This window comes from Ceratotherium simum, chromosome 29 (genome assembly GCF_057802395.1).
Source record: "Ceratotherium simum simum isolate JZ-2026a chromosome 29, ASM5780239v1, whole genome shotgun sequence".
NCBI lineage: Eukaryota > Metazoa > Chordata > Mammalia > Perissodactyla > Rhinocerotidae > Ceratotherium > Ceratotherium simum.
Window position 1 is genome coordinate 30118013 of NC_141928.1, and position 20893 is coordinate 30138905.

General features: G+C 36.7%; 1 protein-coding gene and 2 pseudogenes across 1 annotated transcript; 1 reads left to right on the forward strand and 2 right to left on the reverse strand.

Annotated features, from left to right (window-relative positions):
- Positions 1 to 224: 224 nt before the first annotated feature.
- LOC101401649 (olfactory receptor 2S2-like) lies at positions 225 to 1163 on the reverse strand. The gene has a single exon (XM_004423283.2). The coding sequence runs from the start codon at positions 1161 to 1163 to the stop codon at positions 225 to 227; it is 939 nt and encodes a 312-aa protein (XP_004423340.2).
- Positions 1164 to 16625: 15462 nt separating this feature from the next.
- LOC101402507 (olfactory receptor 13C8-like) lies at positions 16626 to 18107 on the reverse strand (annotated as a pseudogene).
- Positions 18108 to 18619: 512 nt separating this feature from the next.
- On the forward strand, positions 18620 to 19690 carry LOC101401386 (olfactory receptor 13C9-like; annotated as a pseudogene).
- Positions 19691 to 20893: the final 1203 nt, after the last annotated feature.

The window sequence follows — 20893 nt, forward strand, 5'->3', positions numbered from 1 at the left end:
TTTCTAAAAGTTTACTCTTGCTTCTCAGACCAGCTCTCCATACATTTTTATAGGAGTCATTTTCATAAAAAGATAAAGTTAGATTATCATCTTGAAATTTCTTTCCAAATCTTGAGTTCTGTGATTCTACATATTACTTTTATTTCTTTTCTTCTCTTTATGGTAAAAACCTTTTCCTCCAATACATGAACTTATATTGCACATGAACTCAAAGACGAAGTTTCTCATCCTTTCCTCCAGAACCAGTATCTACTTATCAATTTTCTCATAGCTCCATGCACCTCTGTATTCCTTAGGCTATAGATGATAGGATTGAGCATGGGTGTCACTACTCCATAGAACAGGGCAATCAGTTTGTCAGAAGCAGAGTCTTTGGACTTTGGCTTCATATACATGATGAGGATTGTCCCATAAAACACAGTCACCACTGTTACGTGGGCTGAGCAGGTGGAAAAGCCTTTTTTTCTTCCTTCTGCTGAATTGATTCTTAATACAGTAGAAAGGATGAAAATATAGGAGATACAAATCAACAGTAATGGGGTAAACAAATATATTACATTGCCCAACATTATAGTAATCTCATTCAAGGAAATATCTGTGCAAGCCAGCTTGACTAAGGCCAATATTTCACAAACAAAATGATTAATGACATTTTTTCCACAGAAGGGTAACCATATTGCGAGAATAGTTTGTGTCAATGAATTGAGAAAACCCAATCCCCAAGAGATAGCCACCATCTGAATACAAAGTGCCTTGCTCATGATGATGGGGTATCTCAGAGGCTTGCAGATGGCCACGTAACGGTCATATGCCATCACTGCTAGGAGCACACACTCTGTGCACGCCATCGTGAAGGAGACAGACATCTGAACAACACATCTAGTGAAGGAGATGGTTTTTTTCTTGGATAGGAAGTGTATCATTGTTGAGGGAATAAAGGAGGATGTGTAACAAATGTCTAGGAAGGAAAGATTACCAAGGAAGAAGTACATGGGTGTGTGGAGGCGGGGATCCAGGAGAGTTAGGATGATCAAGGTGCTGTTCCCCAGGAGGATCACCAGGTATGTCACCAAGAACATCACAAAAAGGAGTTTTTCAGCTCTTGGGTACTCAGCAAGTCCCTGCAGAATGAACTCAATCTCAGTCCAATTGGTCCTTTCCATTTACTTTGGAGTAATTTCCACTACCTGGAGTAATTCAGAAGAGTAAACTGCATGTGAATTTAAGGAGTCTGTACAGTATTATCACATGAAGAAAGAGATCCCTGGAGTAGGAGGGGCAACAAGTATGTCAGCCCTACCTGGGGTGGTGGTCACAGCTGTGAATTTAGCTGTTCGGATTCCTCTTGTAGCTATTGAGGCAGGGGATTGAAGACAGATAATAATTACCTTGGTAGTTTACTAAAATACAGGCTTCTGTATTCCATTTCCAGAGATTGTGATGCACAAGTTCCAAGGCAGGGAAGAACTATTTGCATTTTTAACAAGCATCTGTTAATTCCAATTCAGTTGACGCACAGGCCCCACTTTGAATATCATTATGTTGTAGAGAGTGTCCTTAATCTGTTTTTAAAAATCCATTTGATTTGATACCATGCCAATCATTAACAATACCATTGGTTTATGGTTTTATAATTTATAAATATGTTCACACATATTACTCATTGTGTAATCTCTATAATTCTCTGAGGAAAATGAATTTCATAGATGTAAAATATAAATATAAATTGAGCTACTATTCAAATGTGCATTTTCTGACATTTAATCCCTTTTTTTTAAACTACACCTAACTGCTCTCCCAGAATTATGCATGATGTCTAAGGAGTGGGAATCAGGCATCTTTTTAAAATAATGCCCTCCAGGTGATTCTAATGTGTCACTCAGAAGGAGAACCAGCTGTCTTGTGGGGTGCGTCCAAATTTTAGTATACAGATGAATCACATGGGGAATCTTTGTAAAATATTCTGAATCAGTGGGTCTGAGGTGGGTTGTAAGATCTGCATTTATTACTGTGTTCCCAGGGCTGCTGATGCTGTTTGTCTATAGAATACACATGAGTAGCAAGACCTTTTAGACCATCTCTCCTCAACACCACTGGAGAGTGCTATTGGTGCTTCAGTGGTGTGTAGGATTGTAATTGAATAGTAGACAATGCAAAACTGAACATTCTGGTGTCACTTGGAGGTGAGATTTCTTTCTAAATGTATTGCAATCAGTTTTGTGTTTTTTAGATTTTTAGACATATGAGCAACCAAATTGCATACAGAAGAGCCTGCCTTTTATTTCTGTCCATATGAAAGTTATTCCTCTTCTAATTGTTGAATTTCCAAGTAGACTCAATATTTTCCAAAAAGGAAATTTGAGGTCAACTCAGGCATCTGAGTTGTGCACCAAAGAGCATGAAGGAAATGACTGTATTTTGAAAATATTTGAAGAGTAAATATTAGTAGGTGATATTCTTCTTTATAGTAAATAAGTCAAAGAATATAATTTAGAAAACACCTCTTCATCCTCAAGGTATTCTAGCTAGCTTTAAAAATATTCCCAGAGGAAAAAATAATTAATCCAATGGATGAGTTTCTACTTAGTGTTTTCAAACTATAGCTGTGTTTCTGGTATAGGATTTGCCATTTCTCTCTATGATAGTCATTTGCCAACAGGTTATGCTGCTTTCTATGAAAACTCCAGTTTACAATGGTGAGACAATTTAATCAGCATAATGGAATGTTAATATATCCGTTGGCTATGGAAAGGAAGATTCTCATCCATTTTAAGCTGCACCCTAATTCATAGGCATACATTCCAAAGAGGGTAGGAAGGGTTGCGTAGGGCAGGATACACTTCTATTTGGTGTTAAGTTTGGAATTTGATTGACTGTAGGGGCATATATCAACCTACTCAATCTGGGAATAAAATTATGATAGAAGATTTGCAGGAGCATCAGTGGTCTAGGGTCTGTACTGCAGGTTTTGCATGGATGATGTGAATCAGGTCAAATGCCCTCTCTTTCCTTTTCTAGGAATCTCCTAAAAGTTGATTCCTATTTGGGAATTACTTGCAGAAAATAATTATTATGTGCATTTGGTACCCTAACAGGCCAAGACAGTTGCTGCAAAAAAACATTTCACTTGTAAACACTTATAAGAGAAACCACTAATCCACTTTAATACTTTCAAAGGAGGGAAAAAAAGATAATGGACAGTATAGAGGAAATTATTTTCATTACTCTTGCAATGCTGGTGTAACTTTTAAGCATCAATCAACAAACACTCTGCTAAAGAGTATTCTGCCTGGAATTTCTTCTCCGTACAACTTTACTTCCCTAAAATTGATTCCAAAAATCTGGGAACAAGGGAATGAAGATTTTTCAGGTTCATGATACTTTCTAATAAATCACTTTCCACGGTATATGTATATTGGATAATTCCATTTTTTCTAGATCTTTGCCATTATTGGATATTATCTTTTAAAACAGTTTTTCATTCTTGGCTAATTCTAGGGAAATTGTTAAATAATCACAGTACACTCATTTGATGGGCCATTATGCACCTATTAATATGGCATTTGCGAGAAATTTGTGTTAACACAAAAATGATGTTTAAATTATGTTAAAATGATTAAGTGAAAACAGAAACAGAACAACAGTTACAGCATTGTTTGCAAAACCAAAACCAAAACCTAAACAGGAAAATCTAGACAGAACAGAAAGAACAGAAAGAAATATCTAGAACATTAATGATTATCTTAGAGATGGAGTTTTTTTACTTTTCTGAATTACTCAAATTCTAAAATAAATATGCATAAGGGAAAAATATATTAAAAAAGGAGAAAAGCCCTGAAGCAGGTGTCCAATTATGTTAGGAAGATTAACTCAGAGTAAAAAGTGTTAAATCACTTTAAATAGTACAGGGGTTGTCTTAAGTGTGTAGAGACTACACGTTCAGGCTGAGTTATACTGGTGTGCCCTGACCATGGGAAATACCATTTCTGGTGAACCTAGAACATTCATAATCTTCCAGATCATAGTGTTTATTGTTTTTAGGAGGTACACCAAGGCAAAGAACTTGACATCTTGACTTAATTGTATGATCTCAAAATAGATTGCATACCACTGATTCCTACTACACAATTGTCACTAGAAGATGAAATTCCTATTTGTAAAGGCATTGAACTGGCCTGGACACTAGACATCCTCTAATTCGTGTCTTCCAACCCTTGGTCTTTTGTAAGAAACAACCACTCTGTGGTTCAATACTCTGGGACTTCATCGGGGCACTGATTTCATGTTGTAATAGACCTAAGGAAACTTGGTGACTTTTTATCCAAGCCAGAAGTTAAGCTCTCTAAATTCCTGTAAGTTTTTTGTTTTGTGATTCTTCATTAATTTAGCTACTTTAAGATGTAATATTTAAAGTACTAAGTTTTTCAATGAAAAACACAAAGCATGGTACTCTAAATTCTCAATAGAGAAAATAATCCTGTTACCCTCTCCAATTCTTCTAAAATATCAATTAAGACAATTGATATTGTGCAAAGATTAATGGACTTGTGAAATCTCAATAGATAGATTTTTATGAACTCTAATCTTCAGTTAATATACCACGAGGAAAGATATATTATTTTAGCTCACTAAGAGAAGAGTAACTGACAACATGTGTGGTCCTGGTATCCTAGTATGTATAAGGCACTTCATAAAATTTTTGTCATTTAATCTTCAAAATAACCCAAATATTATTAAGAAATTTTTACCTTTAGGTAAGTTAATTTGAGATTTCAAAGGTGAAGTACAATTTTCCATATCTTATAGTTGGTAAATACCAGAACTATGATTTAAAACCTTATCTTTATGATCCCTAAACCCCTATTTTTACCACTATAATACGTTTAGTTATTTATAATGCCACAATTTAATATGATGCACTTAAGTTTCATCAAGGATGCATATGATAAATATACACGTAAAAATATATTTACCTCTTCTGGGGCGGGCCTGGTGGTGTAGTGGTTAAGTTCGCGTGCTCTGCTTCAGCAGCCCAGGGTTTGCAGGTTCGGATCCCCGGTGCGGACGTATGCACTGCTTATCATGCCATGCTGTGGCAGGCGTCCCACATATAAAGTAGAGGAAGATAGGCACAGATGTTAGCCCAGGGCCAGTCTTCCTCATAAAAAAGAGAAGGATTGGCAACAGAAATTAGCGCAGGGCTAATCTTCCTCACCAAAAAAATGTATGTGTGTGTGTATATATATATATATATATATATATATATATATATATATATATATATATATTTACCTCTTTTGAGAAAATTGAAGACATTAATTGTCTTCCACTTATGAAGATGGTATCCACAATAATGAATTCAAATGAAACATATGCCTCAAATCCTTTTGGGTGTGGTGTGGAGAATAAAGGTCTAGGACAGTGTTATTTGATTTAGTATATAAATGAGAATATTTTTTCCTTTGCCCTGGCTGCCTGGGACTCAGACTAACACTCAGTTATAATTACTTCTGCTCACTGTTACATATTTTTTGTTTCTATTCCGATTTTTACCCTAACCACCTTTAATTACATGTTTCCTCAAACACTTATTGTGCACAGTTTATGTGTCAATAATGTATAAATCACCATGAGCTCTTTCTCCAGATAATTTTTACTTAAAAGTTTAGTGAACCAGATACTTAAGTACAGTAGCCATTAGCCTATCATTTATAAGGGTCTGTTGCATTGCAAACAACTTTCCTTACTAGTCTTTTTCATGGACTATTTAGAATTAAAAAAATATTTCAAGAATATCCTTGTCTTGGCGATGATGCCTGGGGTTTTGTATTTTTTTCTTGATATACATATTTTTTTTGAAAATCCCACCAGCAATGATCACCTCAACTCAAAAATCTTTATATTTATTGATATGATGATTTTCTTTTGAAATAATTTTAATAAAAACTTCTCTCTTTCTCTTACCTCCTGATTTGTTTTTAAAATCATCTCCACCATTCCATTCTATTAAGTAATAGACAAATTCCTAGGAAGTTGAATTTCATTTGCATTTTTCAGATGAGACCAGAAGATTCTCAATTTGAAAGATGGTTGTTCCCCCTTCCTAAAAAGAAAAATGAGAAAGAAAAGCCACAATCAGAGAATTTGTCTGTACATGAATCTTCTTAAGAGGGTGTCAAGAAAACAAAATGTATTAAAAATAATTATCAATGATGCAACTCTAGTTTCCCATGATTTTTCCTAAAGTTGACGTTTACTCCAGAGAGACTTTTTTTGGAAGTCAACTTCGCACTCATTTTTACAAACATCTTCAGTCTCGAGGGTTGTGAGTCAGAGACTTAGGATTCTCTAGAGATAAAGTCCCTGACTTCTGCACATTCCAAAGACACAATTATCCTGACTTAAAGAAAACCTCCCCCAGACATACATTTCTTGGAGTATTCATTGAATATGTCTGTATTAGATGGCCTCAACATAAGTTGGGGCTGGAATCAAAGTAGATCCAAAAGTTCTCGGAATGTTGAACTTTCCCCAAGCATTTGTTTTCCTTTTATTCCACAAATAATACTAGACCTATCCTAATAGAATCTGAAATAAATCATTCCACCTCTTTAAACTCTTATCTTTCATATTTTTGTTAATTCTACACCACACACAATTTTTCTTTATACTGATATAAATGTAGTGCAGATAAATTTTAATTAGTATTTGCCACTTTATACCAATAATTTTCTGTGATTTTTCATAGTTTTGGTAATATTCCCTTTTAATATTTAAAGACTGTTTTATTAAGTGGAGTTAATATAATCTAGCCTACAATTTTAATATTATTGGATAATTTGATTCATTTCTAATTTTTTGAGATTTTGATATAATGACCATTGATATCTATGCATCAGGCTACCTAATCTGCTTTTCCTTGTACTGCAAATAACTTAATGTAAATATCTAGGAGGACCATAGAATGAAAGGATGTGAATGGTAAGTTCTTTGTACACATGTAAAAATATCTTTCAAAAATTAACAAAATTTACACTGCTACTGAAGTATTTGCACAAACAATTTTTTGGTATATTTTCTAGAACTTGACGTGTGTATTCTTTCATTTTTGCATAAATCATTACTTTATTTCAGGGCCAGCCCAGTGGCATAGTGGTTAAGTTAGGTGCAGTCCGCTTCAGTGGCCCGGGGTTGCTTGTTTGATCCTGGGCGCGGACCTACACCATTCATCAGGCCATGACTTGGCAGCGACCTATATACAAAATACAAAAAAAACAAACAACAAAAACCCCCAAAACTATTACTTTGTTTTAGTTTTTCATTTCTATGATTGCTAGTTAGACTGAAAATTTCCTCTATCGTTATTTATTACTTTTATTTTCTCTTTTGTTGTCCATCCACATCCTTTGCTTAACTGTCTCTTGGTAGTTTGATAGTTTTCCTCTTAATTTCTATGAACTCTTAATAGATTAACACCTTGACCTTCAAATTTTCTGCAAAACTTTTCCGACTTGTGGTTTTCTTTCTCTCTCTCTCTCTTTTTTTTTTTTGGTGAGGAAGATAAGCCCTGAGCTAACATCTGATGCCAATTCTCCTCTTTTTTGCTAAGGAAGACTGGCCCTGGGCTAACATCCATGCCCATCTTCCTCCACTTTATACGGGACACCGCCACAGCATGGCTTAACGAGCAGTGCGTCAGTGCACGCCCGGGATCCGAACCGGCGAACCCCGGGCTGCTGCAGTGGAGTATGCACACTTAACTGCTTGCGCCACCGGGCCGGCCCCTTCTTTCTCATTTTTGACATGCTTTTTAAATTTTCATTGAGGTAAGATTTTCATATGATTCCTGAAAAAAATATGAATGAAATTTTTTTCTATGACTTGATTTTTTTTGTTTAATCTGTATGATAACTATGTCATTATATGCTTAAGACATGGAACAGACTGATATTTGAAAAATATTAACTAATTTTTCCAAGATATGATATTCATTCACCAACTATTCATTGAGCACTTGTTATGGGCCAGGAATTATGGCCAACATGGAGGTGAACTTGGACATAGTTGATAGAAAAGTATAGGTTAAAAAATTTTAAAGATAAACATGAGAAGCGTTATATTATAGGATCTCTCTTTTGCATTATGTTTCTAGTTACTGATTTTTCCTGAATCCACAGGAGCAAAGCATTCTCTGTCAGTTAGGAGGCAGAAGGGTGAGATGGTTGAGAACATTGGATTCTGGAATTAGACAGCCCAGCTTTGTCAAACACTACGTCTGTGACCTCAGTGAAATCACTGCACCTCTCTAACACTCAGGTTCCATGTCTGTAAAATGAGGAAATAAAAATTCCTACCCGATGTTGTTAGTCTGAGAATTAATGAGGCAATGAGTATGAAGAATTTAATATAGTTATGGATGCGGAGTAGGTACTCAATAAAAGTGCTTGCAACTCTAATTATATTGGTGATTTCAAATATATGAATATATGAAATATGAATATATGAAAAAGTATGGCTTTGGAGTTGGATGCACCTGTGTTAGGATCCCAGTTTCCTGACTTGTAGCTTGTGAGCCTGACTAACCTATTTAAGCTGTAAAATCAGTATTATCGCCACCTTGTAGGGATGTTATGTGATAAAGAGTACTTATCTTGGTTCTTGGTATTTAATAGGCACCTTAAAAGACAGCATTATTATATTTGATTATGAATAAGTGAATCTTAGTCTAGGTTGCCTGCTGTTGACGCTACAAATAATCACTTCCACTTGGTTTTGGTAAATAAAACAGACATGCAATCATTCTGCTTCAAATGAAGCTATAAAAATCAATACAAATAGTATCATAATGAATCACTCCCACCAAGGAATGGAATCTATTCCTTAATGAGCTGGGGAAAATATGAATTGTTTGTAAGAGACAAAATTTTATGACATCAAATTTGATTACATGAAGTCTTGGCAAATCATTTAAGATAATTCCATCTAAGTTAGAGAGGGTCTTTTTCCTCATAAGTGTATTCAAGTCATTTTAACTCAATTGCACATTGGCAGACCAAAAAAAGCCATGGGAGAACAAAGATGAGTAATGCACAGCTCTGACAAGTCCAGGAAAGACTGCATTTCTGCACTAGCTTCCTAACTGGTCTCTCAGCTTCAATCTTGCCATCCTTCAGTATATTCTCCAGAGAGCAGCATGGTGAATCTTCTTAAAATGTGATACAGATCAAACCACTACTCTGCTTATAGCCTAATATGTCATTCCAGCTGGGTATCTATTCTATTCTATTTGATCTTGCCTATGCCTTATTTGTCAAATATTTTTTTGTATAGCATACCCTGTCAAGGCCCAGTTTCACATTCATACTAAACTGGGAAATGGTCACAACTTGATATCTTGTGAGGACTATCTTCTAGACAGTAAAGTTTGTCTTAAGATGAGAGAAGATGCTGAAGTTTGACTACATGTTCTCTACTTCCATGTGCAGCACAGGTTCCTAAAAAACAAACTGGAGAGTATTTGCAAGAAGCAGAGCTCATACCTTCAAGGGTCAGGGCTAGCATTCCCACGCTCATCTTTGGGTGTTTCATTTGCAGCCAGGGCTAAGGTCGCACATTTTACTTTTCCTGGAGCTTTGTGTGGAGTGGAGGTGGGTGAAGAGCAGGGTACGGCAGGAATAGAGGAGCTGGCAGGTCAGCATGGCCCAATTCCCTTCTCACTGCAGATGCCTCTGTCCAATGCTACCAGATACCAAAGGGACAGATGCTGATAAATTTTTAGTTGTGATGAGTGCTAGACAAAGTTAAAAATGACATGTTTATTTGAGACTTTCAAATATGAGTTCTCTAATATTACCAATTTTTACAATATTGCAAATTTGAGCAATCATGAAAAATCCCCAGGAAAAGACCAAGTGGTTTGATCAACTCTAGTGTCCTCACTCACATTTGTGTAATAGTCAGTACACATATACTCTCAATGGATCATCTCATGAATATCTAAGCATATAGCCACTGTTGGTAACCTTAGGCATCCACATATTAAATTTTCTGTAATAGATGCTCACATATCTAGATGCAGGTCAACAAATAGTTTGTTCATCTGTATCCCCCAAAAGACCCCTAAAAGAACCGGTTGCTCTTTCGGAGTGTTCATGACTATTCTACAGTGATTCTGCATCAACACGATGAACAGTCCCATTACAAAGATGTGCTGATTATTACGATTATTTATTTATCATTCTTTTAATTTCCATTTTTCATCTTATTGGCTCTGAGTTAAGCACTGCGTCATATTTAAATATCATTGTAGATTATGTAAATTCAAAGTTAGAAAACAAATCTTGATACTTATTGAATCCTGCTCTACATAGGATGATCCAACTAAGGATTCTTTTTATACTGTCTGGACCCGTGGTTGTCCTGGATTTACATGGAGAAAAAAAAAATTCTCCAATTCAACAATTAGATCATTCTATTTCCAAACAACTGTAATGATTTTTTGAAATCACAACATGAATTACATGGACCCTCAATTAATTTCCCAGGGTGAAAATGGACTATCTGCATGATTTCGTGTCTCTGGGAGTCACGAACTCAAAAATCTTCAGTGCTCTGCAGTGACTGTACTTGAGTACAACAAGCTGAGTAAAGCAATATGAAGGGGTGAGGACTGTGGCAAATCTCTTTAATTCTATGTGACTGAAGAACATGCTTCTGCTGTAATATTCCCTTTCCCACCAGTTTATTACCTCTGACTCTCTACTCAATGCTTCCATTAGAATGTCTTCTTTACCCTGTCCAGTTGCATTTTATGCATGACGGAGTGATGGCAGTGCATGGAGAAGTGCTTTCTTTTCACAGAATAAAATGATTCCACTTTTAGAATTTTCCACTTGATGATGTCATATACTCTTTTCTTTCCGGTTCAGTTTTAACTAAGGAGGAGAAATGAATCTGCTAGGGACGGCTCCAGATTCCTTCCAGAAAACATGTGGATGGAAAAGTGCTTTTGTTAAAAAGTTACAAGTTTACTTTAACAAGCTTGACTTTAGTCTGTTGAAGGCACATGGGATCCCATCCCTATGTAATCTATTTGGACTTTAATGTCAGAGAGAAGTGGATCAGTCAACTTTTAGTGATGTCCACTGAGATGTCATTCGCTGCTCAGGTGTAAATGTCAGACTGTGTTTTATCTTCCAGGAGATTACCAGGCTATGAGACAGCAAGTAGAAAAGAAATAGTGTCTTCCTAGGTCAACTGGCCTCTTTGGAACCACTGTGTTTTCATGGCTAGAGGTCATATAGGGCTGAAAATTGTCCTTTGTCTATTTGCTAAAGAGATGGATAGGAAAGTCTTTTAGCCACCAAAAAGACTGAGATATATGATGAGGTGACAGGAAGTGTATGGATTTTGGAGTCTGTTTGGCGCTCCAATCCCCAGTGTGCCACTTCCTAGCTGTGTGACCTAGGGCAATTTGTACAACTTTTTTGGGTCCACAATCCTTTTTGTATAAAATCATGTCTATCTTCAGGTTTTTATGAAGAATAAATTTATCATCAACGTAAGTGATGTTTAGTGTGTCCCCTTCCCTGAGCTACAGAAGACATTGGTCACTGAAGTGGTTGCTTCATTTTTGATTAATCTGTAACAGGCAAGGAGGCTCTTCCTTCCTTTTCCCATTTCTCTGGAAACCTCATGGGTGTTGTTCAGAGACAGTCATAAGAATTTCCCATCTGCGGTTAGTAAAATTATTGCTCTTTTATCTTTGTTTAGGGTCCTACTGATCCTCTGTCTACTTTGTCTACACTGGTGCCTCTCCAGCCTGCCCTAGAGGAGCCGTTCATGAACCAACTGGATCATTGGCCCTCTTCTCCACATTAATATCTCTGATATTGCCAAGGTCCCTATCTCCAATTTCCTTTCTTAGAGTTAGGATATTCCCTTTTAGGCTTCTTGAGGCCCTCCCTTTTGTGTTCTTGGTGACTCTACACAGACATGCCTCTCTTTCTACCTCTTGGGTGCCTACTTGCCTCCCCTTTTAGTGGTTCTATTTCTTTCTTCCCTAAAAAGTGAGGTGCAGTTAGTAATGGTTTCTCTGCTTTTCTCATATACTGGAAAGAGATTACCTATAGTATTTGCATCAAAAATCACGCTATCCACAGCATCAAATGGGATCATTAGTGTTTAAATTTGCATCTTCATATACTGCCTAGATGCCATTAACATGGCAATCCACCATCACCACAAGCAAATCTGGTTATAACTGAATTCTCTCTACTCCTCTGGCTCCTTGGTTTTCAAAGTAAGACCCTTTCTCTAGAGTGAGAGAACTGCTGTAGAATGTGAATGAATGAACTGATATATTTAATACTCACAACAAGTGGGACACTGAGGTTCAGAGAAATTAAATTACTTGCATAGGCTATATTAGTAAAGTAGATGTTGAGATGTGATCTTAATCTCAACAATTTCACTTTACATCCAGTCTCCTAACCAGTAATATTTCATGCCCCGTTGATAAATAAAAAATTCTTGCACCCTAAAAATTCATCTTCCTTAAAGTGCCTCACATTAAAAACCCATAACACTAGATTTATTAAGCAATTTTCTAGTTGGTTAAAGCACTTGGTTCCTGGTGATTAGTGTCTGTAACCTGCAAGTATAGGGATATCAATGAGTTTCTCAGGAGGATGATGCAACACTGGGCTCAAGACAAAGTCAAAGTACTATCCACTCTTAGCTCATGGACTTTGCCGCAATCATTGAGGACTTGATCATCATAGTCCCCTGAATTCACCTATATGTCCAGTTAACAGCTCTGGAGAAATTCTGAGGTTAAATCCAGTTGGGATATCTTAACTTTCTTGCCCTCTAATATTTTTGGATTAATTTTCCTGATTCAGATGGAACTGGACTTCAGGATATTTCCCTCCTGTAGAGGAGGCAGTAGAAGAAATATTGTCTGTGTAGAAAAAACTATGGTTTCAAAACTAGATTTCTCAGAACCTGCATGATCTTAACTTCTCTGCATCTTAGTCTCTTCATTTCTAAACTAAGAGCAGGGAGATATACCTTTTAAGATTATTGTGAAGATCTTGTAAGAAATGATTAGATGTAGCACAATGCCTGGCATATTGGCTTTGCATTCAAATTCTCTAGATAGTTCCTTATCCTTATCTTCCTTTTCTTTTTGTTTCCTTCCTTTTCTCTTCCTTATGAAGCCAAGTTTCCCATAGAATTTAAGTGTGAAATTTACCCACAAAGAATTTTTTGTTCTGTATCCAGTAAACTTTAATTTGCAATATTCAATTATATTTCATTTCTTAGCAGGGTTGCTATTTAAAATTTTACCAAGACTGTGGCACAGCTAACAACCAATCAGAAAGAACACTAACTACAAACAACCAGTACAGCTGTGCCATTGAGTACAAGCTCAGGACTTATTTTGGGGATGTAATTTTTTCTCTGATCTATAAGCAAAGCTGAAATTTAACTGGCATATGTTACTATGGCCACGTTGCTTGTTTATGGCAGGCGTTCTTTCTGATTTATTGGAGCACTTGCCACAGAAGTTGTTAAATATTTTGAATAGCACCACTAGTTATTAGTCATTTATAAGTATGTTTTAATTATCTCAGGTTATGGAGCTGTTTAATTAATTGCTGTTAATTTAATTGAGAGAATATGGATGGTTTAATATCATTTCTTTGAAACTTGCTGATTTTTTCTTTAAGCCTAACAAAATATCAATGTTTGTACACGTTCCATATGTGATTGGGAAGAATGTGTATTCCATATTGTTAGGTTGTTAAGATTGTTAATTGTTTTATTCAAATCAAAGACTTAGCACATCCAGGTTGTGACTTTGGATATTTCTACATTTCTGGAACTAGATTTTCTGTTGTGTAAAATTTGGGAAAATATGAGCTCCTTGAAGAGTTCTCATGAGGGTCCAAAATATGATCTTGATAAATCATTTTGGAAACTATATGTAGCCTCCTGAAGATACTTTTCATCCATTTATTTACTTATTTATGCATTAATTCAATAAATTTATAGAAATAGCATGTGGTGTGCCAGGCATAGAACCTAGGTGAGTGCTAGGTATGCCTTGGTGAAAGAAAAGAGTTATACCTACGTATTTACATACTTATGTATTTCTTTCTCTCAAGGTCCTAAGTTTATCCCTTCTCTCATGTATTTCAGGGTTTTGTAAACTTCCCAATGTTTTCCTTTCATATGATCACATGATTATTATGTCAGTTCCGAATATGCTAAAGAAATTTTCGCAATCTGCATTTTGGACACAAGAAAGCAACTGCAGAAGAAACACAAATGTCTTGCCCAGGACCTTCTATTATTTAGTTGTGTATGGAAATGATGGTCTGACAAAAAGTATTGCTTGTGCTCTATCTGATTCACTACATTTCTCAAGCAGAGAGTTGCATATTTCATTGCTTTTAAAGATACCTCAAGACAGAGTAAAGATTTGATGGGGCTGTTCATTTACCAGAAGTAAAAGCCGAGTGACAGATTCAAACCTCTGAGGATGTGGCACTGGTAGGCAACTCGTTCTGGGTCATGGTTACAGAAAAGAAGAAATAAAAACTGAAACCAATACTGGAAGCAGCTAAGGAGCTGCCTTGTCATTATGAGGAACCATAGCTGGGGTGACGCTGACAGGACAAGAAGCAAATATGGAGGCTCAAGTCCCTTGTCTTCATCCAACCTTCCACTTTCTCTCTAGAAACTCCTTTGGAAGAGTTTAACAGAAGCCTGCTAACAAAGGAGAAATGTAGTTTTCAGTGTCCCAATCCTAACTTGTAAAGCAGAGCATAAAAAATAAATGGATTTGAAGCTGAGAGACAATAAATTAACAACATCAAAATTACTCCATAAAAATTAAGGATGTGAGCCAACCATGATGGCCTAGTGGTTAAAGTTTCGCGCACACCACTTTGGCAGCTCTGATTCGCTTCCCGATCATGGAACCACACAACCTGTCTATCTGTTGCCCTGCTGTGGTGGCAGCTCACATAGAAGAACTAGAAAGAGTTACAACTAGCATTTACAACCGTATACTGGGACTTTGGGGAGCAAAAAAAAGTGGGGGGAGAGATCGGTAACACATGTTGGCTCAGGTTGACTCTTTCTCTGCAAAAAAATAAAATAAAATATGGATGGAAATCTTGTGCCTACTCAAAGCATTATAACCTATTAAAGTACACCCAACACTCTTAATAAAAAAAACAGCCAATTATTGGACGTTTAGGATGTTATAGGCACTATTTAGTGTTATGCGTGAATTAACTTTAATCTTATGAAGAAACCATAATTACCTGTTAACAAGAAAGGAAGATATTATGGGCTTACTTTTACAATTTGGAAGTAGCTATAGTCTTTTACTTTAGATTTGTGTTCTATATTTCAACTCTCATAGACTCCTCAAAGGGCTAGGAAAAAGGACTGATTTCCTCTATTGCCATATCTAACTCCATTCCTTGGGGCTTCCATTCCTTATGTTGGTACTGCTCCACATGGCTGCACTCTTTAGACAATAGAGATTATGTCATTTTGGGGCCATCTTTGTCTTATCCTCCAATGCCCCAAACGCTGTAGCTCCTCAGTTCATTAAACAACTTGACTCTTTCTCTTTTGCCACTTCTTATCCTCTTATTGCAGTTTTTGTCAGTTACCAGTTCTGTCTAGTTCTCCTACTGATTAGGAGCTGTATGGTCCAATGGAGAGAAGGAAAGAAGTCTTCATTACAACCTGATCTCAAAGTCCAAGAGGAATTCTCTGCTACCATGTCTCTATTTTATCTATTTTATCAGGTTAAAACTTAGAGTGTATTACTAGAGTACATTTCAGTTACCTTTGTTTCATTATATGCCAAATCCAGAAAAGTTATGGCAGCTAGTAAATAAAACCTGTTCCTCTACCTCATAATACACATCACACAGAAAAGAACAGGTAGCACTTTATTAAGGGAGTTCATATGACAAAATTCCAATCTAGTTTATCTAGAAAATATTTCTTTTGAATAATCTTTTTTTACCTCAGATATGGCAGATATACATTTCTATTTTATACATGCTATAGTTTAATTATTTATTCAAAAATATTTATTCAACATCTACTATGTGTCACACTCTATCTAGGTCTTTGGGATGTTGTAGGGTAAGAAACACACAAGTTCCTACTCTCAGAGAGCTTATATGTGTGGTGGACTCAGACAGTAAAAATAATGAACAAATTAAAAATGAATATACAATATATCATGTGCTGATTAACAATCACTTTGAATAATTAACTAATAATGTACTTATTTCAGGTTACAAAGTATTTTTTAGAACACCTTACTCCTTTAAGAATGATTATGTTTTGCTGGGACTTCCTAAGAGATTTTCAAATTTTTACATTTCCATAATAGTATTTCATAAAAGCACAAGCATGTTTTATTTCTTCAGTTAGAACAAAAACTAATAATAACAGCAACGAAAATATTTCTATCATATAATTTTGAATGACACATGAAAAACTTGTTTCCACAGGGTGATATTCTCTATTTGAATTTTGTGTCTACACGAGCTTTGAATACTGAATCACATGGTGTAAATCAGTATTCATATTCCCTCAGAGAAGTTTTTCCTACCCAGCATGTTCTTCACAGCAGCCTTTACATCCTTGTTTCTCAGATTACAGATGAGAGGATTGAGCATGGGGGTCACGACTCCATAAAGAAGAGTGAGATGAGGGCCTCAACCTTGTCTTGATTATCTGTACTAACAGAGCTTTTAGACTTGGGCTTTGTGTCCATGAAGAAGATGGTTCCATAGAATATAATCACCACTGTCAGGTGGGCGGAGCAGGTGGAGAAGGCCTTACGTTTTTCTTCAGTGGAAGGGATCCTTAGAATAGTGCAACAATAAAAATGTAAGAGATGGAAATTGCCAGCAATGGAATAACCAGAACGGTCAGATTTGACCCTGCCATACTGATCACATTGATTGAGATATCAGCACAGGCCAGTTTTAGGATAGCCAGAATTTCCCAGACAAAGTAGTTAATGACATTGTTAGCACAGCATGGTAATTGCATTCTGAGAGATGTCTGCACCACTGAGTCCACAAGCCCAGCAACCCAGGATCCAGCTGCCATGGGCACGTGGGTACCTTTGCTTGTGATGATAGGGTATCTCAGTGGGTAGCAGATGGCCATGTAGCAGTGAAGTGCCATCATGCCTAGAAGCACACACTCTGTGGCCCCCCCATGGTAAGGGAGAGAAGCATTTGCACCGTGCACCCAGAGAAGGAAACACTTTTCCTTCCTGTCAAGAAGCTGTCCAGAATTAGTGGGACAGAGGAACTTGTGACGCAAATGTCCAGGAAGGAAAGATTACAGAGGAAGAAATACATGGGGGTGTGCAAGTGAGAATCATAGTTGATTACTGAGAAGAGGACTCCATTTCCCAGTAGGATCAAAATAGCTTAGATTCATACCTTTTCAAGATACCTCAAGACAGACTAAAGAATGACAGGGCTGTTCATTTACCAGAATTAAAAGCCGAGTTATAGAGTCAAACCTCTGAGGAGGTGGAACTAGAAGAATCCAAATGTCATTCCACAGGTGAATAGATTAACAAACTGGAGAACATCTGTACAATGGAATACTACTCAGCAATAGCGACTTAGATGAATCTCAGAGGCTTTACGCTAAGTGAAAGAAGCCAGACACCAATGGCTCATATGATTCCATTTACATAACATTCTGGGAAAGGTAAAACTACAGGGATAAAAAGCATATTAGTCTTTGCCAGGATTTATGAGTGGGTGAAAGGGATAGCACAAGGGGGTTTTTAGGGTGATAGAAGAGTTCTATGTCCTGATTATGGTGATAATTGCATGAAGCTATACATGTTTTAAAATTCATAGGACTGTATTCTAAAAGAGACAAAATCAATTTTACTGTATGTTTACTGTATGATAATTTTTAAAATAAAGTTAAAATATTACTCTATAACCCAGCAAAAAAAAGGTATTAGCATTATAATGAGAAGACTTCAGATTATCGGGCTTTACATGAATTGCACCCAGTTTCTGGGCCATCAGGCAGTCAATAAACACTGGCTGGGTTTATTGCTGACCATTCTCCCATCAGATTGGCACACTTCTTTGAGGTGTTTTGATATATAATGGGTTACTGTTGAGTCTTCCTGATGTAGGAGCTAGGCTGCCTTTGTAGGTTAACTAGCCAAATCTCTGATATAATGCACTCAGTGTTGCTCTTACAGTTCATAAAAAAATCTCAGATAATTATGGACCACAAGCAGGCTTGAGTTTGAGCCTAGCCTTTGCTACAGGTTAATTGTATGACTTCAGGCTTGAACTCTCTTAGCTTAATTTAGTTAAGTTCCCTATCTTTAAAATGATAATAATTTGGGTGTTTAAATGAGGTAATATGTGAAAAAAAACTCACAAAGTTGCTGGCCCAGAAAGAGTGATCAACATGATAGCTTCTCCCTCATACTTCTCTTCCTGTATTGTTTATTTCTTCACTCCTTTCGCTTTTCTCCTCTTCCCCTTCCCTATTTTCTTTTTCCCTCCTTCTCATTGGGTTCATGGAAAATTTTTATACACGCGCATTGGTGAACTTGGACTTACCATATTTAGAAAATGATAATTATTTTGTTTTTAATTTCTTGAATGCTTACATGTAAAAGAGAGGAAGTAAAACAGAATAGGAAAACAAAACCTTTCCGGTAGAAACCGTTCTTTTCAAAGGGGATTTCTGGTGACCCAAGGCTTGAGCTATTCTTTTTTGTGCTCGTCTTAATAATGTATGTGGTCATCCTTCTGGGCAATGGCACCCTTATTTTAATCAGCATCTTGAACTTGCACAACCCTCTGTACTTCCTGGAGAACCTCCCTTGCTTAGACATCTAGTACACCACCACCTCCATTCCCTCTACACTGGTGAAGATCCTCTTGGAAAGAAAGAACATCTTCTCTGGCTGTGCAGTGCAGATATTCCTCGGCTTGTCCTCGGCTTGTCATGGGGAAAACAGAGTGTGTGCTCCTGGGCATGATGGCCTTTGACCGGTATGTGGCTAACTGCAACCCTCTGAGATAGTCTGTCAACCTGAGTAAGAATTCCTATGTGCCCGTGGCAGCTGGGTCCTGGTTTGCAGGAGTTGTCAACTGTGCAGTACAAGCTGCATTTGTGTCACAATTGACCTTCTGCAGGAAGAACATCATCAATCATTTCTGCTGTGAAATTCTGGCTGTCATGAAGATGGCTTGTGCTGACATCTCAGGCAATGAGTTTATCATGCTTGTGGCCACGACGCTGTTCACATTGATGCCACTGCTCTCGATTGTCATCTCTTACTCTTTAGTCATTTCCAGCACCCTCAAGATCCATACTTCTGAGGGGAGAAGCAAAGCCTTCTCCACCTGCTCAGCCCACCTGACTGTGGTGATAGTATTCTATGGAACCGTTCTCTTCAGGTACATGAATTCTGAGTCTAAAGAGACTCAATTCAGATGACTTTGATAATACTGAGAAACTTATATCCACATTCTATGGTGTGATGACTCCCATGATGTATCCTTTAAGCTACAGTCTCAGAAACAAGGGGGTGAAGGAGGTAATAAAATATCTGTTTAACAAAAGATTCTTTAGCAAGTGAATGGAAATGATATTGGATTGCAAATACATTAAACATTATTGAAACTTGAAAATTATGTTGTAATTTTTTTACTTTTACTTTTTTTGCGCTTTCATTTATTATTTAAAAATTTTTATAATGACATATAGGATGTCAGAATTATTGCATGCTCATTATAGGGAATTGGCAAGATACAAAACAGTAGGAGGAAGAAAAGAGAGAGATCATCTATTACTCTAACGTTAGGAGATGGCCACGTTTGAACATGTTGAACAGTATCTTTCATATTCTGTATTTATTCTAGCATTGGAATTGGGTGTTATATGTCTTTTTATGTTCACTTTTTTACATAACATTATATCATAGGCAACACCTCATTAAATCTTTCAAAATTAATAAAGCTCTCTGTTGTGAAAAAAGCAAAAGAGAAAAACCCTAAAACACAGCACCCACATTTTCCAGTGGAGAGCCTTGTGAGATAAGTTTCACATTAATCTCCAAATCCTCCTAAGCCATTAAATACTTTTCTTGTTCAATATTTAGAATATTTTTCCTGTGGAACTGTAAGGATGCTAGGCATTTAGGACTATTTAGAGAATGGGTAAGTGAGGCTTAAGGGCAGGGCCTATGCAATCACTGTAATATCCTTATTTTATCTCCTTTCTTTGTTTCAGTTTATTTGTTTGCTTTAGCATAAAGAAAATTTTGCAAAATTAAAACTGAGTTTGAAAACCAGTATACTGGTCCAGATAATAGTAGACAAGTGCTGGTTTGGATGGGGGGGGGTCATATCATTGCCCATTTAGAAGAAGCCAGATTTCTTAGATATCCTGAGGAAATTCCAATACTTTTCCAAATCTCAGAAGAATATCCAACCTCTTGATTTGTAGTGAGTAGACATGCATTCATGTCCTCTTTCTGTTACTAACTACCCTTGTGACTTTAGTGATCTGAGGAGCAGAGGACTGGGGGATGTCCGACAGGAAGTGACATTATTTGATTTTCCTTTGCTTTCTTTTCTAATTTTTACTCTATCTGAAGAACACTTCTAATTTACAGCCCAAGATGAATGAGAGAGTGTGTTCAGGAGTGAGCCGCGTTGTAGGAAATCCATTTGCCTGGATGAATTTTATGTTGATGGATCAGTGCAGTCAGAGGATGTTGTGCATAAATATATTTTACATAGACAAATAAGAGTTAAATGTTTGTGGAATTTTAGGTATA